Below are 21,970 nucleotides of genomic sequence, written 5' to 3'. Positions count from 1 at the left end.
AGTGCACGCTCTTGGTCAAAAGCAATTTGTGGAGTTCATACCATATTCTGCCAGGCTCAGCAGAAACTGTTCCTCAACTGGGATTGCCCATGAGCAAGGGCTTGTACCAAATGCGAGTTGAGCTCACTTCCAAGTCCATTGCTGGGGCCCATGAACAAGCAGAGGTTTATTCTTCCCTGTTAGCATTTGAGCTTGTTGGCTGATTTGGTTGTTGGCCTCCTGCTAACAAACCTTTTGGAAAGGAGATTATTTTTTTCTTTTAAATGCAGATTAGGATTAGTTCGAAACTGCCATTTCTTTATTATAGAGTCATTGTTGCATGTCAAGGTCTAGATGTTTGTACATCTTCAGAAAGCATGGTCAATGTTTTACTTTTGTAATACTTTTAAGGCAGAAGAAGATAAACTATGACTGTGAATACACTAAGACTTCATAAATACTTCAGGCACAGAATGGAAACTAGGCTTTTAGCTCCAACAGCTGTGGAAGGGAAAGATTGATGAGCAAGGTGCATTTTGGGGGCAGAATTCCTCTCTGCTGTGAACGCAGGGTTTGGCCCAAGTCTGCTGATGGTACCAGTCAGCACAGGTCCAGGACTGCAATCACTGTATAACCAAGTAGTGCCCCATCCCTGGAGGTGTTCAAGACCAGGTTGGATGAGGCCCTGGGCAACCTGATCTAGTGGGTGGCATCCCTGCCCTTGGCAGGTGGGTTGGAAATAGGTGATCTTCAAGGTCCCTTCCAACCCAAACCATTCTGTGATTCTATGATTTTAAGATTTTTCTTGTAAATAGTTCATGTGTAATCATCCAAAATGCATCTGCAGATGGTCTCAAAAAGCTCAATGACTGGAATTTTCTATTTACAGGTAATTTAGACCACACACACAAAATAAAAGTGAAGAGGAACTGATGAACGAGATGTTTGAAGACTGAGCAGCTCAAATGCGGTAGACCTTGTAAGGTGGCTGAAGGTCATGGCCAGCCATAAGACCTTGGCTTACAAGGCCAGAAGGTGAGAGCTGAGCATACTTATGCTCTCAGGCACTGGCTGTAATGAGCCTTTCCTGCACCTTTCCCTCACTGTCAAACACAACTCTATTTTTCTAAGTATCCTGTTGATCAGATTCTCCTCAAGCAGGGCTATGCCATGTCATGCTTCAGACAATAGAACAATCAGGTGCACGGTTAACAGCGAGTCTCACAATGTCGCGCACAAAGATTGAAGTAAGTATTCTTGAGCTAATGGTGGGAAATGTTTGAAAAATCTCTTGCATGAGCAAGGTCTACGAGTATTATATTCTAAGATAAATAACACTTTGTATACCTTCACAGGGAACTAAGCCAAACGAAATGATAGTTGCAGCTGAACCTTAAAACATAGTTTGACTTGATTAGGTAGAGGACTATGCATAAAACCAGATAAATGTCCCTGTTGTCATTGTCAGTGAGTCACTGAAACTTGGAAGATTAGTTCAACATTTATCACAGTGTTTATCAAGATGGCTTACAGGATATTATGTTTACAAGGGTGATATGTAGTAGAAGTGAATATGATGAATAAGCGAGATAGATTATTCTGCAGGGTTTGGTGTATATGACATTCCAAGGGATGCAAATCAATGCCTGCTGTGACTCTCTGGAGACCTTGAACGTTGATGATATTGCAAGGTTGCCTATGTGCCCCTAATTGCATTAAAACACCACAAACTGTGGTGCGTTTCTTAAGAAGGAAGTCTTGATGACTCAAAACACAAGAATAATGATGCCATGGGTCTGACCTTGACCACTGCACACAAACGAGCAAGCTATGAATAAATGGGTAGCAGTGCTGTTGTCTGTGATGTCAGTCACACAGCCAGCTGCTAGGCTCAGTTTCTGCAGAAAAGGAGCAGTAAGCCTTCGATTGGGAGGTTTGAGAGCTGTGGAGGTGAGATGTGCACGTAGGAACTTGCCCATAGGACATCATATCTTCAGCTCACTTCTCAGCCGCAAACACAGCCACAGAGGGAAATGTGTGATGAGCTTAAACCAGTGATAAGAAAATCAGTTTACCTCTAAAATTCAAGTGTGCAGAGTATTGCTTCATGTTGTTTTTTAAAAAGAAAGGACTGAAAGAAGACAACATTTCTGAAAATGTGGTCCTGAGAAAGAAGCTACATGTTTTAGACTGACAAGGAATATGTTCTAACTTCAACAAGATAACTGTTAGGCTAGGTTTTCCAGTGCTCTTTCTAAGGTATTTCTACTTCTAGATCCTTTGACACAAAAAAAAAGACGTCACCAACTTGGCTCTAAAATCTGCTGTGGGGTCCTAGGCTGTGGGCAGGGTGGTCACACTCTATCACAGGGCGGTGCCCTCAGGGCCCTGATGTGGTCAATGGCTCTGTCTGTGAGGTTGCATCCAGTACTGGAGCCCCCCAGTTCAAGAGGGGTGTTGGGAAACTGGTCTGGGAGAGGGATATCAAGATGCCAGGGGCTTGTGGAGAGAGGCTGAGGGTGCGGGCTTGTCTGGGTGCAGACAAGGAGGCTCAGGCTGACGTAACATCAGCCAACACATGCTTGAAGGGGACTCACAAAGGCAATGGAGCCTCTGTATGTCCTCTCTGTTGAAACAGACAGCACTAGGAGAGGCAGCAGGCACAGTTTTTGTCTTGCGAATTTCAAGAGGGCCATCAGGAAAAAAAAAAAAAAAAAAAAGAAAATTCACCAGGAGGTCAGTTTCCAAGATGGCAGAGTCTCCATCCATGCAGGTTTTCAGTGCTCAGTTGGACAAGACCTCAACTGACACAACCTAGTGTTGGTGTCCTTTGGATGGAAGCCTGGGCTTTCCGTGACCCGTGGGCAGGTTTCCTGGGGAACACCATCTGTAACTGAAACTGTTCGCCTCCACATTTGGAAGTCCCCATTAAGAGCTGTTGCACTGCAGAAAGGAGGTTCCTCCTTGAAATACTGTATGGGTCACCAGAGGCTTGATAGCTAACTGTAAAAAACACAACAGACACTTGTGTATGCACTTGTGGCCTGACAACAGACACTGTCATCGAAGAAGGATCCCATCACACTCTGCTGCTGACAGTGAGGTGCATTCGAGGCTCTGCCCAGCTGTAGAGACAGACTGCTGCCTGCAGTGCTAGCTGTGGCTCCCCGGGCATGCCAATGCTGATCAACTGCAGCAACCCAGCATGATTTAGGCAAAGCGCCTGCGAAGCGTTGACCTTGCAGCGCTCAGTCCCATAGCTGCAGGCAGCACCACAACAATGCATGCCCAGCAGTCACACTCAGCATTTACAGGGCACTTACACGCAGCGGCCAAACAGCAAGTCTGCTAACTCCCCAAGGACCCTTCTCAGTTCCTAACTGCTTCATAACCCTGCTAGTCATTCTGATTTTTTCCTCAGAGATTAGGGAAAAGTGGTTTCGAATGGCTAGACGGGGAAAGCAAAGAAAACCCTCCGCTAACTGCAAAGGCTTCCCAAGCATCTCTCGGGGCTACTGCATGCCCTTGTAGCCCCACCTGCGCTGGCACTACTACTGCCCAGCACAGAGGCTGGGCTGCTCCCTGCAGAGATAAAGCCACCACAGGGGCAATAAGCGGGAGGGCAGTGGGAAGAACGGGAGCAGGCAGTGCGCGACGGATAGCACCGCCACTTTGGGAGAGGCATGCACATTGTGAACCCATCACTCAGTGTTCCTTGGTTCATCCTGCGGTTTCATCCCACCTTTGGTAGTTGGGGCTGGGGCTTGGATGTGCTCACCTCCTCTGGCAAAAGCAGAGCTGGTACTCTCCGTTCTGCAGCAAGAGATAAGCATTGAGCAATTGCGCTTGGCGCCACGACCTGCTCTCCATGCATGTGCACGGTCTGAGCAGCAGCCAGGGCTTCAACGTAATTACCAGCAACACAGGGAGCAGCGACCTGTGCCCCCGGGGAGGATAAGCCATTACAAATTCCATGTTTCCTGCTGCCAAGCATATGTTTCCTCATTCAGCAAGGAGGCATTTTTGAGTGACTCGATCCCTTCAGGACACTCCTAGGTTAGGCAACGGTCAGGCACGACTCTGCCAGGAACTGGCGCTGCAGGAAGACACTTTGATGCTTCCTAAGAAAGTGGGCTGGGAGCTGCTCCAGCTGCCTATCAAAGCGAGAACTTTAGAGCTCTCACTCAACAGGACTCTGAAGGGCTATGACCTTGGATGTGTGCAACCAAACACATATCCTGTGGGCGGGAAGGCATTCAGTCACTATTTTCCTTGTTCTATGAAAATGTTTTTTAAATATGTGGATAAACTATTTTATCACTGAGTCAATATTTATGCTATTGATTTCCTTGCCCTCGCCATTTATTTTTTTTTAAACCCTCTCTTTATTTTTCCTCGTGCCTTTTCATATTGTTTGCTCTAGGTGTAGGCTGTGGATGTGTGTCCACACTGCAATCAGTCAGTGTGGTCATACTTGCACGCCTGAAGCTGACTCGGGGCTCAGCGGTGCAAGGGTGGAGTAAGGGCCCAAGAGCAGCCATACCCACCCCGCTGAACGCTTTCCGAGGACATCCTGCAGCAATGTACACCCCTTCCTTGGGTGGGAGTCCTTCCCCACATCCCAGGTCTCCTGACAGGGTTGGGTGGAGGTGTGAGGAGCAATTCAGCAGGCTAGAACTAGAAAGCAGATGGTGGTGGTTTGCCACAGGGATTGAGGAGACCACAGGTTGCACGGGGAAAGTAAGCTGTGCTGGCTGCACACTGTCTTCTCCACCACAGGGATGGGCCACAAGCGAAGCAGGCACGAAGCAGCTCCAAAGCTGAAGGAGCTTCCTCCTCACACGGAGCAGAAATCACCCAGGGGCCTCCTTCCCCCAAGACATGGCACAAGCTGGTGGTTTACTTGATTCAAAACGGGTACAATTTCATAAGAGAGCAAGCTGCCAGCTGAAAGAAGTGGCCTAGCAGAGACATTTTCATCAACTCTTGCACAAAATTCTGAAGAAGCATTTTCTGTGAAGTACCTTCTCCTGAGTCATTTTAGTCTGATACGTAATATAACTATTTCAGCACTGCAACATGATAATTTGGAGTTTCCTGTGCAATATTTAAGGCTCAAACTGCTGTAATTCTGAAATGCCAAGGACAACTTCCACATTCACTTGTTCCATGTACCAGGACTGACCTTTCCTTGTGCACCTCAGCTAGGGAAGGAGAAAGGGCTCCTCAAAATTAACCAGGAAAGGTATTTTAGCACTGTGGCATTTTGGCTTGCTGTTAATGCTCCTCTGTATTTTTGCAGATAGCCTGGCCTAAAGCTTCACTTTTCTGTGATGACCACAGGTCTTCTCTTCCAGGGCAGGGAAGCTGCTACACGAGGTTTTTTGCCTGAGTGAGGATTGCAAGGCCGTAAGCCGACACATGGTGTATGTGCAATTTTGGTCTCCGTTTTAAAGCAAAAGGCCTTCTTTTTCTCCTCCAGGAGAAGTCTCTCAGGGTGGTGCTGGGTTGGGAACAGGCACAGGTTTTCATTCCTGCTGGAGGAGAACACCCAAAACTAGGCACCTAAACCCACAGCATTAGGTACAAATGTTGTACCTAATTTTGTACCCCTCTTTCAAGGTTAAACGGGAAGGTAACATTGGAATTTCCATTACAACCTTGTTGGCATCTATTGCATCTCATTTGCCAACTCATTCCCAGATATCTTGGAAACTCATTACGAGTGAGTTGTGTCCAGATGCCTTCGAAAGAGATGCAATCTGGGCTTGGTCAGCTTACATCAACCCCTGACGTCCGATCTCCTGCCACAAGTCAGCTCATGCAGCATTCGAGGAGAATTTGCCTGCCGGGAAGCCGGGATGCCCGTGGGGCGGAGCTGACAGGCCACTGTCACAGTGTATGTTTAATGGGCATGAGTGAGAAGGGATCAGATTCGTGCTCCCTTGAGAGTAACAGCGTGTCAGGTTCATTACGTGTAAGAGATGTGTCTCACTATGAGGAAATAGAGATGCAATGAAGCGGTGAGGGGTGGGCCAAAGCAGCACCTGGGCAGATGAGATAGGCCGGACCCTTAGCCATTCGTGGTCTGTGCAATTTTTTCCCTTTTTAATTTTACTTTATTTTTTATTTTTTTTTACTCCCCTGGGACTTCTCATTGTTTATAAACCATGGTTCGGGAAGGACTGGACATATGTGGAAGCAGTCTTGCTCTGGTCAGTGGAAAGCACCCTCTCTCCTCACCACCCCGCTGATTCAGCCCCCAAACACGGGCTGTGTGTGCATCGCTCACCACCCAAAACACCAAGGCTGCCCTTCGTCACCTCTCCCTGCAGCTTCCCAGCAAGGCTGAGTGGGTTCATCCACCTTCTCAGAGTTCAGAAAGGAAAACTGAGGCACTTGTCATTGCTATAGAAAGCAACTTCCCCACAACCAGATCTGGGGTTGCAAGTGATTAAAGCCATAAAGCTAAGGATTGGGTTGCACTTGATGTTCTTACATGGCTTCAATATCCTTGGAAATGCTCTAGAAGTTTGCCTTTCTTTCGTAATTTTTGATACACAAAATAAACAAAACCCGGGAAAAGGAAAAGCTTGCAAATAGGGGAGCAGCCACTGGGGAATTCTAGTTGTGTTTGTTTGCACTATATTGCCTTTTTATGCCAGCTAATAAGGTGACTTAACCTTTCTGTAGATAAATAAATGCAGATAAGGCTAATAGCCTCTGGTGTCTGATTTTGCAAGCTGGGAAGTGAATTGCAGGAGCCTGATTGGGGTTTCAACTTTGCTGAAGTGATAAGTAACAGGCTGGGGACTGCCAGGGGGAAAAATAAAAAATATATTTTTTAAATAAATCATCTCCTGCTTTTGTTAATTAGAAGAGTGTACTAGTTCTTTTATGGGCCCAATTGAATTGATTAACTGTTATAACAGTTTGGGGAAAAAACGTCAGAAAGGCTGATATTTTTAACAGCCTGGAGCCAAGGAGGGAAAAAAGCCACCGCGCTGAACCACAGCCAGCTCCTCTGTCCACTCCATCCAGCAAAAGCAAAAGGAGATTTGTGTGCAGGAAGAATGGAGATCACCTGCTGACAGCACGGAGCAAGCTACAACCACGTCTTTGAAAAACATTCCTGCAGTTTAAGTGGAAATCCCTTTTCTCAGACTTTGCCAGCACCTGTCCCCAAGTGTATTACAGTTGATAGCCTTTTCTGGCAGCGCAAGTTTGTACAAGCCAGGGAGGATGCTCCCGTGTGGGAGTGTTGTACCCTGTGCCAAGTTTAGCACCGCTGATCTGAGATGTTGCCGAAGCACAGGAGAAGCTAACGGGAGCGGGGAAGACCAGCAGCTGCACAAAGTGAAAGGAGAAATGAAAGCTAGACCCCGTTTGCCAGCCTAAACCCAAAATTCCTGTAGACAGTGCCAGTGTCAGCTGCCTTCGAAGGCCAAGTAGTTCATTGCAGGGCAGAACCCACACCCATCTGATTTCGGCAATCTTGCCTCAACCTCTTGCCTGAGGTTGAAAGTGAGGATCAGAACATGAGTGTTGTCGAAATTAGCCTTTTGCAAAACCCTACAGGTCTAGAAATATGACTATCCCTGATGAATACACACCCTGCCTCTACTGACCCTCCAGCACATACCTACATACATTTTTTTTTCAGGAGCAAAGTGTTACTGACATCAGCCCCTTCCTGTTTGCAAAAATCTGTAGTTTTTGCTGTAAGACTGCTATGTCAAGACAATTTAAGCTGTCTTCAACCAAGCATGGAATGATGTATATAGCAGGTTGGGACTGGATTAGAAAACTACTGTCATTGACTGCAGCTTAAGTGGATTACCCTGTTGCTACAAACAACTGGAAAAGAGTCACGTTTGTTCAGATTGCACATATCATTGGTTGTGTTATCGTGTGGGCATTCTGGGCAGACTTTGCCTCGTCCCATCCCGGTTCTAAACAAGAGTGTCATTCACCCTCTAGGATGAAAGAAGTGCAGAATAAAGGCAATGATGAAAGGTGAGTTGGAGTTTTAGAGCTTTTTCAATAGAGAAGCATTTGATTGCCAGCATAGTGATTCTGAGTGGTGAGTGATGCTCCAGCTATTGCAAACGCTGCCGGCTCCGATGTTCGTACAGATGTCTGTGAGCTTAGAAGAGTGTACTGAACCCTCCGTGCCCTGTGATGCCAGTCATGCTCTCAAGCAGGGACATCTAATTTACACCTGCAAGCAAGCTGTGACATGCTCAAAGGGTGGGATCTGCTAACTCAGCACCCGACTGGTAGTGACATTTCAGCACCAAATGAAACAGGTCCTCCTAAAGCAAATACCCAGCTGCCTGAACTGATGGAGAAAAAGTGGTGCCTTCAAAGGCTTCCAGGGAGAGATCTTGTTTAGGGAGGCCCTATGTTCAGATGTGCCAGCCTCGCAGCCTGAACCCTATGGTGGTTAAAACGTGCTTGGCAAGGGGTGCTGCCACGCAGGGAGGCAGCTGGGGTCTGAGGCTGCTCCCACAGCTTGGCCACTCCTTCACTTTTGGGTGCTTGGCATGGTTCTGTCTCCCTCTGCCTCTGGTCCCTGGGCCCTTGTCAACAACCACATGTGCCATCAGTTGTTCCCTTGATGAGGTGGGATCCCCTTTCCCTCTTTGGTCAGCCCAAGGACCAGGGAGGCAATGGGGTGGCAAAGGAGGCTCCACCACCTCCTGGGTAGAGACCCCCACCAGACACATACAGCTCCTGATACACCACGTTTCTTGCTCTACCTGGACCCAGCTCTGTCTCCTCTCTCCCACCCGCATCCTTCTCCAGCCTCCACTTTAGCCCACAGGGAAGGGACTGGTGTCAGGACCTTGGGCTTTTCTGCAGGTGGGAATGCTGGATGTTAGCCCATAGCTTCAGGTCCCCAACCCCATGACAGAAATCCCATTGCTTTCAAGGAATGTCGGACTGGTACTAATGGGGAACGCCGATTTCTTGAGGAGGAAATGCTTATGGGCTGCCTCCTAAAGCTAGCCCTAGGGTTGCGGTCCCGGTAACCTGGATTTCAGGGCATAGGTGCATTCTTGTTACTCATCTAATCCATGATTTTGCTATTTGTCAGTGAAGGGTCTGTCCACTTGTCATCCGATTGTGCAAATTCACCTTCCATGTGAGTCGGGATTTAAGTTTCGCTGTTTTTCAGGGTCTGACTATGTGCAGAGGGAGTTGTAGTCATTTTTTTTTTTTTTTTTTTTTTTTTTTTCCCCGCGGGAACTTCCTTTCTCTAACACCACCCCTTGGCAGTGGACCTGCTGACACCTCAGAGCCAGACACTGATAAAAAGGGCAGCCGTCTTCCTCCTGCATGCTCAGAGGTGAGTGGCAGAGGCTACTCAGGAGCTCAGCAGCCGCCGGCATCGCAGACACCTCGGGTCACAGCACCAGCAAGCACCATGACCGGTGAGTTTCGCGATAATGCACGGCAGCTTTGCAGCTTGGCAGGTCTCCTGTGGTGAGGATGGAACCTCGAGCAGAGACAGGGAGACCCATCTCTCCGACTGCCATGCATGGGACCTGGGGAAAAATGTTTGGGTGTCAATAGGGAAGCGCTGCTTTTGGTTTTGGTGTGACGACGCGGTGAAGCCAGCTGAAAAATGCAACCCAACATTCAGCGCTTTTCAATATCCTGTAGAAATCTGGCTCCGGCAGTGATAATAGTGAAGAAATGTAGTTTTAAAAATCTTGTTATGTCAAGCTGGAGTACTTCAGGGTACTTAATTGTGTAGATTACTGTTCTCTAGTGTTGGCTGACAGCATCTGTCAGAATTTTCAGAGTAAATGAGAGGGGATTTATTTGAAATTTTGCCCTGTCCTGTGGCTTGCCCTATTGTCAGAAGATCTTGCACTGACTGTGAGAGCTGCCTGAGCTCCTGCTGCAGGTGCTGAGCCACCACCACAGCCTGCGGTCCTGGGGCCACCCCAACCCCAGGGTGCCCACCAACGCCAGGCTCTGGGGCATAGCTGGGGAGAACTACGGGAGGGAGGCTGCAGGTGTCCTGATGCTGCTCTCAGCCCCTCTGCTTCATACCTCCACCCCCTGGGCGTGGATGAGCTGAAATTTCCCAGGCAGTCTCAGCTAGCAGCATCTTCACTCGGGGATGAGTGTTCGCCTGGAGGTTGGGCAAGGATGGGAAGTACACACAGGTGTCCAAAGTTTGCTGTCTCTATGATGCCTCTATGAGGGATAAATCATGAAACTAGGAGAAAAAATATGCAAATGTACAACATAAATATATATGAGAGCACCTATTTGCTATAAACCATTAATTCCCGTGCTCAAAGCTGGGGTGCCTGCAGGCAGCAGGGGAAGGCAGCCCAAGATAGAGCTGCCCGGAGAGAGCGGGTGGTGGTGAAGCCTGCAGAGAGGGAATGCTGCCACCTGGCTCCCTGGCATTCCTCAGCATGGAAAGCCATGCCAACTGGATCATAGGGCACTATATATGTGCGTTTTCTCAGAAATAAGAATGGCACAATTGGCATGCAGCCCTGGGCAGGCACAGCTCCCCAGCACAGTGCTCTGCGCTGTCAGGGTGTGCTTCAAAAAAATAATAATAAAAAAAATTCTCTGCACATTTTTCTCTCTGCATCCTCAACATCAATGATATCCAAAAAACAAGAACAACAAAACTGAGATGAAAATATGGTCCCTAAGTTAGGTAAGCCAAAATGATGGATTCCTTGAGCAGCGGGAGGCTGTGTTTGGCTCTCACCTTCCATCCTAGCATCTCAGCCCAGCTCCAAGGCAAGGGCTCACCAGAGCTTTAGAAAGGAGCAGGAGCAAGCAGCTCTGGTTCTGAGGATCAGTTAATTCTGAAGAAAAGCCACTTCTACTTCACCAAAGGGGCTGGCCAATTCCTGCTGAAATTTTTGGCATCCACCACGCCCCATCATGCAGTGTGAGCCCAAGACTGGCATTTGGCATGGAGCAAGCAAACAAAAAGTACTCCAAAAGGCAGTCAGTGAGTGAAAGCTGATGGTTAATTTTAAGTCTACTTACTGTACTTCTGATAATTCTTTCACATTTAAGATAAATATGGTTTATAAAGCAAACAGGAGAAAATACAGGGAAGCAGGAACCTGGTGTGGACCGCTGCACAGTATGTTTGGTTTGCTGAGAGCTGTAGTCACCGTGCAGCACAGGTCAGAGCTATTGCAGCCTTGGTGGCAGCCTTGGCTTCAGCCTCGATACCAGCCTGTGGTGGTCCCAGCCCTTCTTGCAGCTTATCTCCCACGACGCTGTCTGTGCAGCAGCCTCCAGCAGATCCCAGCCTCCCCGATGTTAGGGCTGGTTCTTGCAGATGCTCGCCCTGGCGCGGTTGCTGGGTGCCGTGTAAAACTGTCAAGCCGTTTTGTGACCTAATCCCTTAAACCATTATACCTCTGACTTCTTTATTCCTAAGTTATCAAAAGCCTTTTCAAATTTCCTGACTCTCCCATATCTGTGTCTGAATCACTCGTGAGCCTAGTGCTTGTTTAACACTGCTACTCCCTGCTATTTACACAGCATTTAGCCTCTAAGGAGGCTTCATGGGCAGAGACAAGACAAGGTTTGACACTTCCAAAGATATGTGGCCACGTCCTGGCACGCTCTGGCTTTTCCTGCCACACCTGGGCAGCCTCCCAAAGCCTGGCGCAGGAACCCCCAGGTCCACACCTTGATGGAGAGCAGAGGGCTCTCTTTGTTCCTGCATGGAGAAACCAAGTCACTGGGGAAAAAAAAATCCTTGCAAAGGGTCATGTGCACAGGCTGCCCTTAGTCTGATTAATGACATCTGTTGTACCATTTGGGACTAGTTTTTGAGGGGAAACCTGAAGAACCAGCCTCAGTGCCCAGAGGAGCCCCATCTCCCAGGTCTTAGGCATCCCCAAGACACGGGCAGCTCAGCAGTCGGGGGGAAACACATTTGGTTCACTTCCAGCTTGGCTGCGTGCGCTACATCCTGCCAGGAGCAATTACAGCTGCTGTTAATCATTATCTGATAATCATGACGGATGCATTCAACACAGGCGAGTCTTTGACTCAGAGGTAAAATCACAGCAGCTGGGATTAATTTTAAGCTGCCCTGTGCTATTGGGGGCCACTTGGGAGCACCACCTTTGACTGTTATTAAATCTCCTCCTCTGACTATTGCTGTTAAATATCTGCAGTAACAAAACCCATTTGTAGCACTCCAGGAGCTGCCCCTCCTCATGCTCGCCATGGGCACACAGCAACAGGAGGTGTTGGTGTCAGCACGAGCAGAGCAGCTGGGCTGGTGGGGGAAAGCAGGAGGGGTCTTGGACCATGGGCACTGCCCATGGGGACGCTGTGGGGGTCAGGATATTTAGAGGGCTGCACTACGGGGGGGGAGGGGGGTGATCCAGGAGCATAGCTGCAGGGATGGGATGCAGGAGTGCTGTCCCTGCTCCGCTTCCCAGGACCATTGCAAAAACAAGGGTTTCGGTGTTGCAACAAAATTGGCAGTCCTGGCATCTTCCTGGACAGCAGGAGCCAGCTCCCAGGGTTTGGCACCTCTTTGGGGATAGGGCTGTGTAGGGTGTTGCCTTGTGTCAAGGGAAGCAACGTGAGGAAAATGCATTGCTGTGTGTAGAGTGCTGGGGCATCTGCTTTGGCATCTTTGGCATCTGATCCACAGCTGCAAAAACAAAACAAAACAAAAGAAGATAAAATAAATAAATAAATAAAAAGGTGTTTCTATGTCAAGGCCAAGTTTGATTTGTGGTAAAGCTGCCGCTCTGTGTTGCAGAAGGGTGGTTCTGGTCACTGCCAGTGCAATTCCCTGGACCCCCATGCCTGGATCATGAGCTGGGATGCTCCAGACCCAGGGGCAGGAGCGAGGGTGGCACTGTTTTTTGTTCCTGTGCCATCTGCTTCATGCAGTGGTCCCCTGATGAGCAGCCTAGCAGGATCACCGTGTACCCTGATGTTTTCATGACCCACATAGCTCTGATAAGCAGAAAACTGCCTGTGCTGAACAGTTTACCAACAAGCCCCCGTTTCTTCTTTTTTTCTCCCTCTCCGCACATGCTCTTCCAGCGAGCGACCTGAAGGTCACCAAGGTTGACTTCCTCAAGAGCCAGAACTCGGTCCAGCACCACACGGATGCGTACGAAACAACGAGCCTGGTGGTGCGCCGAGGACAGCCTTTCCTGCTGCAGCTGACCCTCAGCAGGGAGCTGCGGGCCAGCGACAAGCTGTCGCTGCATTTCAGCATAGGTAAGTGTGGCTCAAAACGGGAAAGCCCCAGGCACCACTCAGTCCCTGCAAACCCGTGCAACATGTCATGTTTTTTTCCAGGGGAGAGGCCCATGAAGCCCCTGGGGACCCTGATGTCGCTGAACCCCAGGAGCACAAGGGACCTCAGTGGGTGGCACATCGCCATCGTCAAGGCCAGAGGCACAGAGGTAGGGCATGGGGTGGCACTCGGAGCGAACGAGCAAACCCACAGAGCCCCCATCCTATTTTCCTTCTGCCCTGTGTTTTTTGACGGGCAGCAGCCTTGCCCCATTTAATTCCCAGCTCCCCTGTGGGGTATGCAGGATTCGCCCCATCCCCGCGATGCTGCACCAGTGCCATCGTGGAGGGTTGGTCATGTCCTGTCTCCTTGTCACCTCCCCAGTGCCTGCTGTCTGTCACCAGTGCGGCTGATGCCCCAGTGGGAAAATACGGCCTGACTGTAAAGACTGGGTCTAACATCCACAAGCCTGAAAACAACACTGTCTACCTTTTGTTCAACCCCTGGTGTGAAGGTAAGGAGGGGGTCCAGCAATATAATTACATCTGCATAGGACTGTCCCTGGGGAGCTTCTCCGCTTCTTCTTCCCATGTACATCCCTTCTTCTCCCTAAAAAGCTGCAAGCAGCAGCCCCATGGAGCAAGAGCCATGAGCCAGCTTCTTGCTGGGGAGCCCTCAGAGCTTAAAATAAAGAGTAGTCTTAGGGGAAACCCTTCAATTATAGGCAGAAAAGCGTGAGTACTGCACAGCCATCAAATGCTGTGAGCACTACAGACCACCAGCTCCCACCACCACTTCACTTTCCAGGAAAATCTTCCTATAGCAGGTGTGAAAAGTTAGCTAACATCTACACTTTTTTTTGTCAAGCTGATATCGTCTTCCTGTCCAATGACGCTGAGAGAAATGAGTATGTGCTCAACGATACGGGTTACATCTATGTTGGGTCTGCATACAACATACATGGGAGACCCTGGAATTTTGGGCAGGTAAGGCACAGCCATCCCCTTGGCCTTATTACCTCTATTCACTCTTTCTCTGTTTGGCCTTTGTTTAAATGAATCCATAAACAGTCTAAGCCTATGAGCAGCTCAAAACACTTGAGTAATCCCCTTATTGTCACTGGAAAAGCTCACCTGCTTAGAGTAATCTTTCTACTCAAGCATTTTCCCTAGCCCCGGCCTGAGAACAGAGCTTAGCAGCACATTTGTAGTCAGATAGGCAGACCCCTGGCAAAGGCTACGGAGACTGAGAACAGGGCATTTCTGGCCGAAAGGTTCCCCTAAGGCATCCTCCCTGCTCTGGCAGTTGCAGAGTGCAGCAAAAGTCTTCACAGTTATGATTTTTCCGCAAAAGGGCATTGTCCATAGGGCTGTTCCTACCCTAATTGGAGAATTGCCACTGATATTCTGCCAAGCTTCAGTGTGTAGGATATCTGACATCTCTACAAGCTCAACCTAAGGGAGCCTTAACAGCAATTGCTAATTAGGCATCTTTTATAATCATGCTGTAATCATTTGCATTTAGGTACTATTTATTTATTTTTTCTTTCCCAGTCTATTTCGTACCTATGCCAATAGACTGAATATCTGTAGCTGTCCTGAATTTTCATTATTCAAGTGAGTAATGTCCAAGGCTTCAGGGAGATGACGTAGGTGACTTAGGACTACTCGCAGGAGTAAATTGTTGCTGGGCTGGGTTCCACCTGTGCTTGCAAGACACAAGGCACAGGCTTTTTTCTCCCATGGAGGCTTTTCATTTAAGCCCTTCTTTGGGATTTGGGATGCCCCACGGGCACCAGAATTAGGTTCATTCAATATCATAAATGAAGTTCAGAAGTTGGGTCTGGTCAGACAGTTTCCTCCAAGTACCTTGGTAGAGACTTCATGTTGATTGAGCAAATTCTGTTTCAGACACGTGTAAACATTTCTCCATTTTCTTTCCAAAACAGTTTGAGGAATCCATCCTGGATGCCTGCATGTACCTGCTGGACAAAAGTAGACTGAAGATGAGCAGTAGAAGGGATCCTGTGATTGTGTCCAGAGCCATGTCTGCTTTGGTACGGTTCTCTCAGAGAAGTGGTTTGCCCCTCCCACTTTCCCTCTTCCTTCTTGCTCGCTTTTATTTCCCTGGGGATTTGAACACCATTTCAGGATGAATCCAAAACTGCAAGGAAGGAGCCAGAGGCATTTTGGGTGGAGGGAAGAGGCAAGTGAAATACATCTCCCTGCCTCTAAAGCTTGCAGCTGCCCTGGCGGTTGTCCTTCCTCAGCTAACATTGTGTTTTGGGGGGCAACTTCTCTCTGTGGTGGAATCCTTCTGGGATCCCTGGGCTCTAGGATGCAAAATGCAGCATGTGCTCCGGCTGCCCCCAGCAGCAGTGCCATCTCCCTCTCTGGATATCCAGAGATCTGGATATCTGGAAACTCTGCAGGGTTTCCAAGCAGGGAAGCCCCCAGCTGGTGTCAGCAGCCTTGCTGGGGAGATGTGGACCAGGCACGGACCCCAAGGTTTAAACCTCATTCGGCCTCATTCCTGAATCTGTCTCTTCTGCATGTGTGTGGCCATAGGTGAATGCCAATGATGAAAACGGTGTCCTGCTGGGGAACTGGTCAGGGAAGTACGAAAACGGGACCTCTCCCATGGCATGGATTGGGAGCGTTGCCATTTTGCAGCAGTATTACAAAACGAAGAAGCCAGTTGGTTTTGGTCAATGCTGGGTCTTCTCAGGAGTCCTCACTACAGGTAAAGGGTGAACTGTCTCTCTGTCTGATGTCCTAATTACTGTGCTAGTGACCCAAATTACCACACCCCCAGGCTCCAGAGGAGGTGGGGAAACCTCTGCGTACTCTTGTTCCTGGTGTTTTCCTGAAGGGGTTGAGACATCTGTCATGTAAGGAGGGAGCTGGGACTGCTCAGCCTGGTGTCCAGAAGGCTCAGAGGTCTGATCCATGGGTACAGATACCCCATGGGAGGGAGTAAAGCTGTCAGAGCCCTGCTCTGCCTAGTAGTGCCCAGTGACAGGACAAGAGGCGATGGGCACAAAATGGAGGACAGGAGGCTCCCTCTGAACACCAGGCGGCACCTCTGTGCTGTGTGGGTTGTGGGGCACTGGCGCAGGTTGGGGATCCCTCCTTGAGGATATTCAGAAGCCACCTGGACATGCTCCTGGCCTACCTGCTCCAGGTGGCCCTGCTTGAGCAGGGGCTTGGATGAGGTGATTTCGTGACCCACTGATTTGTCTGTCCCTCTCGCAGTCATGCGCTGCCTGGGGATCCCAGCCCGGAGCGTGAGCAACTTCAACTCGGCACACGACACGGATGAGAACCTGAGAGTTGACGTCTACCTGAACGAAAAGGGAGAGAAGCTGAAATGGATGTCCGTCGACTCCATCTGGTACGGACAAAGAGGGCCAACCCTTCCTAGTCCCCTGTGCCGCACTGCCCCGCAGTGCTGCGCTTCCCAGCTCCAGCAGCCTTTCCTCTTGACTGCTTCCCTACTGCTTCGGGTTTGTTGCTGGGGAGAGAGAGAAAGCTCACAGGGTTTCATAGGGCTACACGCAAATCCCCATTAAACGTGCCCTCTGGAAGGATTAAGCCGAGGAAATCACAACTCCTGCCTATAACGGTGCACTCCTCTTCTTTGCAACCCGAACTCTTACAGGAACTTCCATGTGTGGAATGATGTCTGGATGAAGCGGAGGGACTTGCCTTCAGGGTTTGATGGCTGGCAGGCAATTGATTCAACCCCTCAGGAGCAAAGCCAAGGTAGGATTGGCCTAGAAAGGCTCTTCTGCAATTCCTGAGTGAGCCGGGGATGTTTTGTGTGGAAATTGTGGTCCCCAGTCGGCACAGCACATGCTGCCCCTGCACATCTTCCTTCACCCAGGCAGTGACACCCGAAAGCTGGTGGTCCCACTCCTGCTGTCTCAGCCCAGGAAGGGGGGAATGGTGTTTCCTGGCAGTCAGAAAACCAGCCCAGTAGGATGCTGTGGGGACGTGAATGTGTAAATACACATTTTCGTGCTGACAGTATTTTTCTGAGGGCCTCAGATTCTGAAGATGGTGTGGCCATGGGTGTATTGACATTGAGTGGGCTTGAATGAGTTTGGGCACCTGCGAAAATCAGCCAGTACCTACGGCCGGGAAGGGGGCCCAGCCTTGGCAAAAGCACCCCCAGATGATTTAAGTGGGGGAAAACACATAAAGGCTCTTACCAGACCTTGTTCCCCTATAAAAAAATACCAGACAGCCATTGTAGAGGGATTTGGGCTTTATAGCTGAGTTGGAGGAGTATTTACTACTAAAACTGGCCACGTAACCCTGCTCAGGGTGGTGGAATAAAAGTTGGAGGTTCTGCTCATGTTTGGCAAGGCAAACGGTGTTGAATGTGATTTTTAGGTATTTTCCAGTGTGGCCCGTGCCCACTGAAGGCTATCCGAGATGGGGACGTGTATTTGCCCTACGACAGCAAGTTTGTGTACGCGGAAGTGAACGCGGACAAAGTCTACTGGTGTGTCAAGGAGGAGAATGGCAGGAACAAGTACATCAAGCTGAACGTGGAGAGCCAGAGCATTGGTGCCAACATCAGCACAAAAGCCGTGGGGCAGAACCGTCGGGAAGACATCACCCGGCAGTACAAGTTCCCTGAAGGTGACTGCCCCCATCCTCCAAAGCAGTGCTGAGGAGGCCCCTGTCTGCATGGGTCACGCCACAATGCATGTCTTCTGCTGTGCCAAAGCCACCCCATCGGGGCTGGAGAGCCAGGGAGGCAGCTCTGCTCCCAGGCATCTTCATGGCTGCAGTGACATCTATAGGCTGCTTACTGGGGACAGGGGCGAGCAAGCCTACAGGCTGTGGGAGAGAGGGGCTGAGTGACAAAAACAGTGGTATGACACACTGCAGCTTCTTTCTTTAATTTTTTCCTTTCCATTCCCCACAACATATTGGAAAAAAAGATGATGATAACTCCCTCCCCATGGTTCTCCTTGCCTCAGATCCAGCCATGCTGTTCTGGTCTATTAAACCCTTCCTAGCAAGGAGTGGGAACATCTCAGGCTAGAAAATTTAAGCAGCATCCTGTCTCTAAAAGTGCCTCCTTCAGGAAATTTTTTCCAGCTGCTCACTGGTCCAAAATGCTACTAGTGGTAACATAAACAGAGTGTCCTGAGCTGAGGCTGGAAGAAGTTGGTGCCCTGACAGCCTCTCTACTCAGCAGCAGAAACACAAATAAAGGGAAGGGAAGGTGGTTCTGGTGGAGGGTACTGGGATGCAGCTCTCAAACAGCTTTTTCCTTCATCCAGGCAGCTCAGAGGAAAGGGCATCCATGCAGAGAGCGACCTCCTTCCTACAACCTTCAGGGCTGGTACCTCGTGCAGGCTTCGGTGCAATTCATCCCATGGCCATGGGCTTAGACAACATGGATGGCAGGGCTATGGTCCAAGATGAGGTGATCCCCAAGAGTGGGGTCGAGCTTGTGATAACCAACGAAAAACCTTTGTATCCTGGTGAACCCATCGAAATCGTCATCACAGTGAAGAGCACTGCTGCTGGGAGCTGGACCGTTGCTCTTGCTGGCTCCTGCCAGCTGCAGTCCTACACTGGGAAAGTCGATGCCAGCCTTGGGTATATCAAGGAGACCGTCAAGCTGGAAGGCAAATCCGGTAGGCATGGGAATTGTGATATGTTTTATAGGTTATTTAATGTGACAGTCTGGGATTTCACTCAAGCCAATGCATAACTGCAGGTCAGCGCATGACTCAGCTGCACAAAGAACAGAAATTGCCTGCCTGTCACCTGCCTCTCTTGCAGCTGCATTTGGGAGTCTTAGTTACAAACTGTGATCCCATTGCAGAAGGGATCAAAACTCAAAGGCTCTGTGATGGTTAGAAACCATCATTGTGGTCAGACATCGCTACCATGTGGGTGAGGTGTGCACCACTGCAGTTCTCACTGCCTGAGCATCAAGCAGCAGAGACCCCAGCACAGGATTTAGACAGTGGAAAATCTCAGCCTTTTTATTTTTTATTTTTACTTCCTTGGTCATGCTGCTGTAATGTCGATGAGCTGATTGTGAGTGGCATTTCCTGAATTCTTTACCCAAGCAAACTCCAGCTGAAGGGCTGCCTGCCCACCAGGTCCCCCCGGGGCTGTCTGCTGCTTGTTGCGTATCTTGGAGCAACCTGGGTTGCATTGCTGATCCCCAGCGGTGTGACTGCAATGTGCCAAAGAAGACACTAACGAGTGATGAATAATTAACAGCACTTGCATGAGTCACCCTTGAAAAAATATATATATATAAAAAAAATGCTGCTGGTGCTTTCTGAGCGAACCTGAGCCAGCACTTGCCTTGGGGGGAGAGGGGATATGCAGGGCATCACCTGCTGGCCGCCTGGCCAGAAGCAGGGTGGCCTCAGGAAATGTGCCTCGTCCCGTGTCCCACCAGGCACTGCCACCAGTGCCAACCCTGCCACGGGTTCCCAGATGCCATAAAGAGTGATAAAATCATGTTCTTCCTCCCGCAGAGGTGCGTGTCCCTCTGAAGATCACGCCTGACACGTACATGAAGGCGCTGGCGGCCGCAGAAGATGAAGAGCATGTCCATGTCACCGCCATTGGCGAGATCCAGGGGACACCCGAGAAGCTGACCAAGGAGGCAGTGCTGAGCTTCGAGTACCCCCCCATCCAGGTCCAGGTGAGGCAGCACCCCCCCCCCAGCTCAGCTGGTATTAGGGTCTCAGCTCTGCTGTCATCCTGGGCAAAAGTCCTGAAACTGCAGGGAAAATGTGATGAAACTGGGAAGCAGGAAGGGTGAGCGCGGTTGCCCTGTGCGTGGTGGTGCTGCGAGGAGGCATCCATGTCCCCTCCCATGACCCCGATGCAGACTGGTCTCCTGGGGCTGCACCAGCTCCATTGTGTGGGTGCTCCAAAACCAAGGGGGTTGTGCAAAAACACCCTGCCTTGGCAGAGCGAACCAGCAGCAGCTACTCCAGCATCTTTAATACCTCTCTTTCCTCCTCTGTCAGATGCCAGAAACAGCAAAGGTGAACAAGGACTTCACCTGCGCCTTCATCTTCAAGAACAAGCTCAATGTGCCCCTGGACAACTGCAAGCTGATGGTGGAGGGCTTGGGCATATTTAAGATGGCAACGTTTGAGCAAGGGTAAGGAGAGGTTTCGAGCAGTCCTGAGCCCCATGCAGCTGAGGAGCATGGCAGAATGCCCTTTCCTGCTTATCTTTAAATTCTCCTTGACGAAACAGTTAGGGACTGCATGCAGTGCAACCCTTCAAAGCCATGTCCAAAATGGAACCAGGGGCTTGCAGCCGGGGGAGGTCTCTGTAGGGTGCCAGGGCCACCAGCCAGGGCTGCCGTGCCAAGCTGCTCGCTGCACTTTGGTCATGGGAAAGGGGCAGACCCATGCTAAGCATAGACAGTGGATTTTTCTTTAAGAGAAACCATGAGAAATTGGCTAATGAGACCCGTGATGTGCAAGCAGCTCATGCTGGGACTGTTTTCCTTTCTCCTTAGGGATGTACAGCCTGGTAGGATCATTAAGTCCGAAGTAATCTGCTCTCCGACGAGAGCAGGAGAGAAGAAAATCGTGGCCAAGCTGACCTCAAACCAGGTCAAAGGGATTTCGGTGGAGAAGGCCATCACCATCACCCACTAGGCGTGGTGCCTCAGCTGGGACAGAAGAGGACCCTGGGTGTGCCTCAGCCACGCTCCGCTGCCGCCGCTTGCCTCCTTGATTGCGGGATAGCACTTGATGAGCAAAGAGCAGAAATCCCATTAAGCGAAGGGAATTACTCTGACATAAAAGGCATAGCTGCTTTGATTGCAGCTCACTGTGATTCAATAAAGATCATTGAAATCGACATGTTGACTGTGTGGCCGATATTTGTGCTGGAGTAGATGTTTTGCAGCTGCTGTGGGCCCACCAGGCTCTCTGGACCCCGCTGCACCAGGGCTCAAGAAACATTTTAAGCAATTCCCCCCAGTCCATGCTTCTCCCACCCCCCTGGCAAACGCTTCAGACAGCAAAAGGAGGAAAGCTGGCAGTCTTCCCCAAATACCATTTTTCATACATCTTCCTCCCCTCCCACCCACTTCCATTTCCTTTTTTGGGGGAGGGGTGGGGACGAATTGGCACCGGGACATTTTTGGAAGAAGTACCATCCCCAACACCATTACCAGAGCTCTGGTGGAAGCATATCATCTCTGCCTCTCCTCTCCCACCCCAGCCACTGCTGGGGTACAGGAGGGCAGCATACTTCTGGAGCGCTTCCAGCCACAGTGCGGGGAAGGAGACAGCAGCTGTGCACAGCTGGAGCTGCGCACATCCCCCGAGCTCGGAGCTGGATAAGGGTGTTTCAGTATTTGTGTGAGACAAGACTGAACCGAGCCACACAGCAGCAGAGGCTTATTATTTATACATTTTAAAAAGCAAATGCTTGAGCCTTAGGGCTGCGCAGCAGGAAAAAGAAAGGGTGACGATGCCAGGCTGCCCACGTGGGTGGGGGGGGTGCAGCAAAGGGGGTGCTGCCAGTGGCAAGAGCATGGCATGGGACCCATTCATCCCATCTTGCAACGAGATGAAATATTTTTTGCATTAAGACCTAATCTTTCCCCTGGGCCTCTCATCTCTCTGCTTTGAAATTTCCTCATTTAGCCAAGAAAACAAGTCGGGTGTTGACTAGCAAGGAGGCAAAGCAAAGCAGCGGG

General features: G+C 49.8%; 1 protein-coding gene across 3 annotated transcripts; it reads left to right on the top strand.

Annotated features, from left to right (window-relative positions):
- The first annotated feature begins 9,242 nt into the window (after positions 1-9,242).
- Positions 9,243-21,126, top strand: TGM4 (transglutaminase 4). 3 transcript variants are annotated; one of them, XM_035319716.1, is made up of 14 exons: positions 9,243-9,416; positions 13,054-13,233; positions 13,315-13,421; positions 13,637-13,766; positions 14,120-14,238; positions 15,201-15,308; positions 15,820-15,994; positions 16,507-16,645; positions 16,913-17,016; positions 17,650-17,901; positions 18,552-18,911; positions 19,773-19,942; positions 20,274-20,410; positions 20,777-21,126. In XM_035319716.1, exons 1-14 carry the CDS (start codon positions 9,410-9,412, stop codon positions 20,916-20,918), a joined length of 2,130 nt encoding a protein of 709 aa, XP_035175607.1. In that variant the 5' UTR covers positions 9,243-9,409; the 3' UTR covers positions 20,919-21,126. The 3 variants fall into 3 exon arrangements, with proteins under 3 accessions (XP_035175607.1, XP_035175608.1, XP_035175606.1); XM_035319717.1 differs by lacking the exon at positions 9,243-9,416 and adding an exon at positions 12,065-12,238; XM_035319715.1 differs by lacking the exon at positions 9,243-9,416 and adding an exon at positions 12,360-12,520.
- The last annotated feature ends 844 nt before the right edge of the window (positions 21,127-21,970 follow it).

This window comes from Oxyura jamaicensis, chromosome 2 (assembly GCF_011077185.1).
Source record: "Oxyura jamaicensis isolate SHBP4307 breed ruddy duck chromosome 2, BPBGC_Ojam_1.0, whole genome shotgun sequence".
Taxonomy (NCBI): domain Eukaryota; kingdom Metazoa; phylum Chordata; class Aves; order Anseriformes; family Anatidae; genus Oxyura; species Oxyura jamaicensis.
This window is presented reverse-complemented; position numbering and strand designations above follow the sequence as displayed.

Excerpts from the sequence above, each read along its gene's own strand:
- TGM4 (XM_035319715.1), top strand. The coding sequence starts at position 12,397 with ATGGGATGCAGGAGTGCTGTCCCTGCTCCGCTTCCCAGGACCATTGCA. Across the intron at positions 15,309-15,819 it reads CCAGAGCCATGTCTGCTTTG|GTGAATGCCAATGATGAAAA; the intron begins GTACGGTTCTCT and ends GTGTGGCCATAG. Across the intron at positions 19,943-20,273 it reads ACCCCCCCATCCAGGTCCAG|ATGCCAGAAACAGCAAAGGT; the intron begins GTGAGGCAGCAC and ends CTCCTCTGTCAG.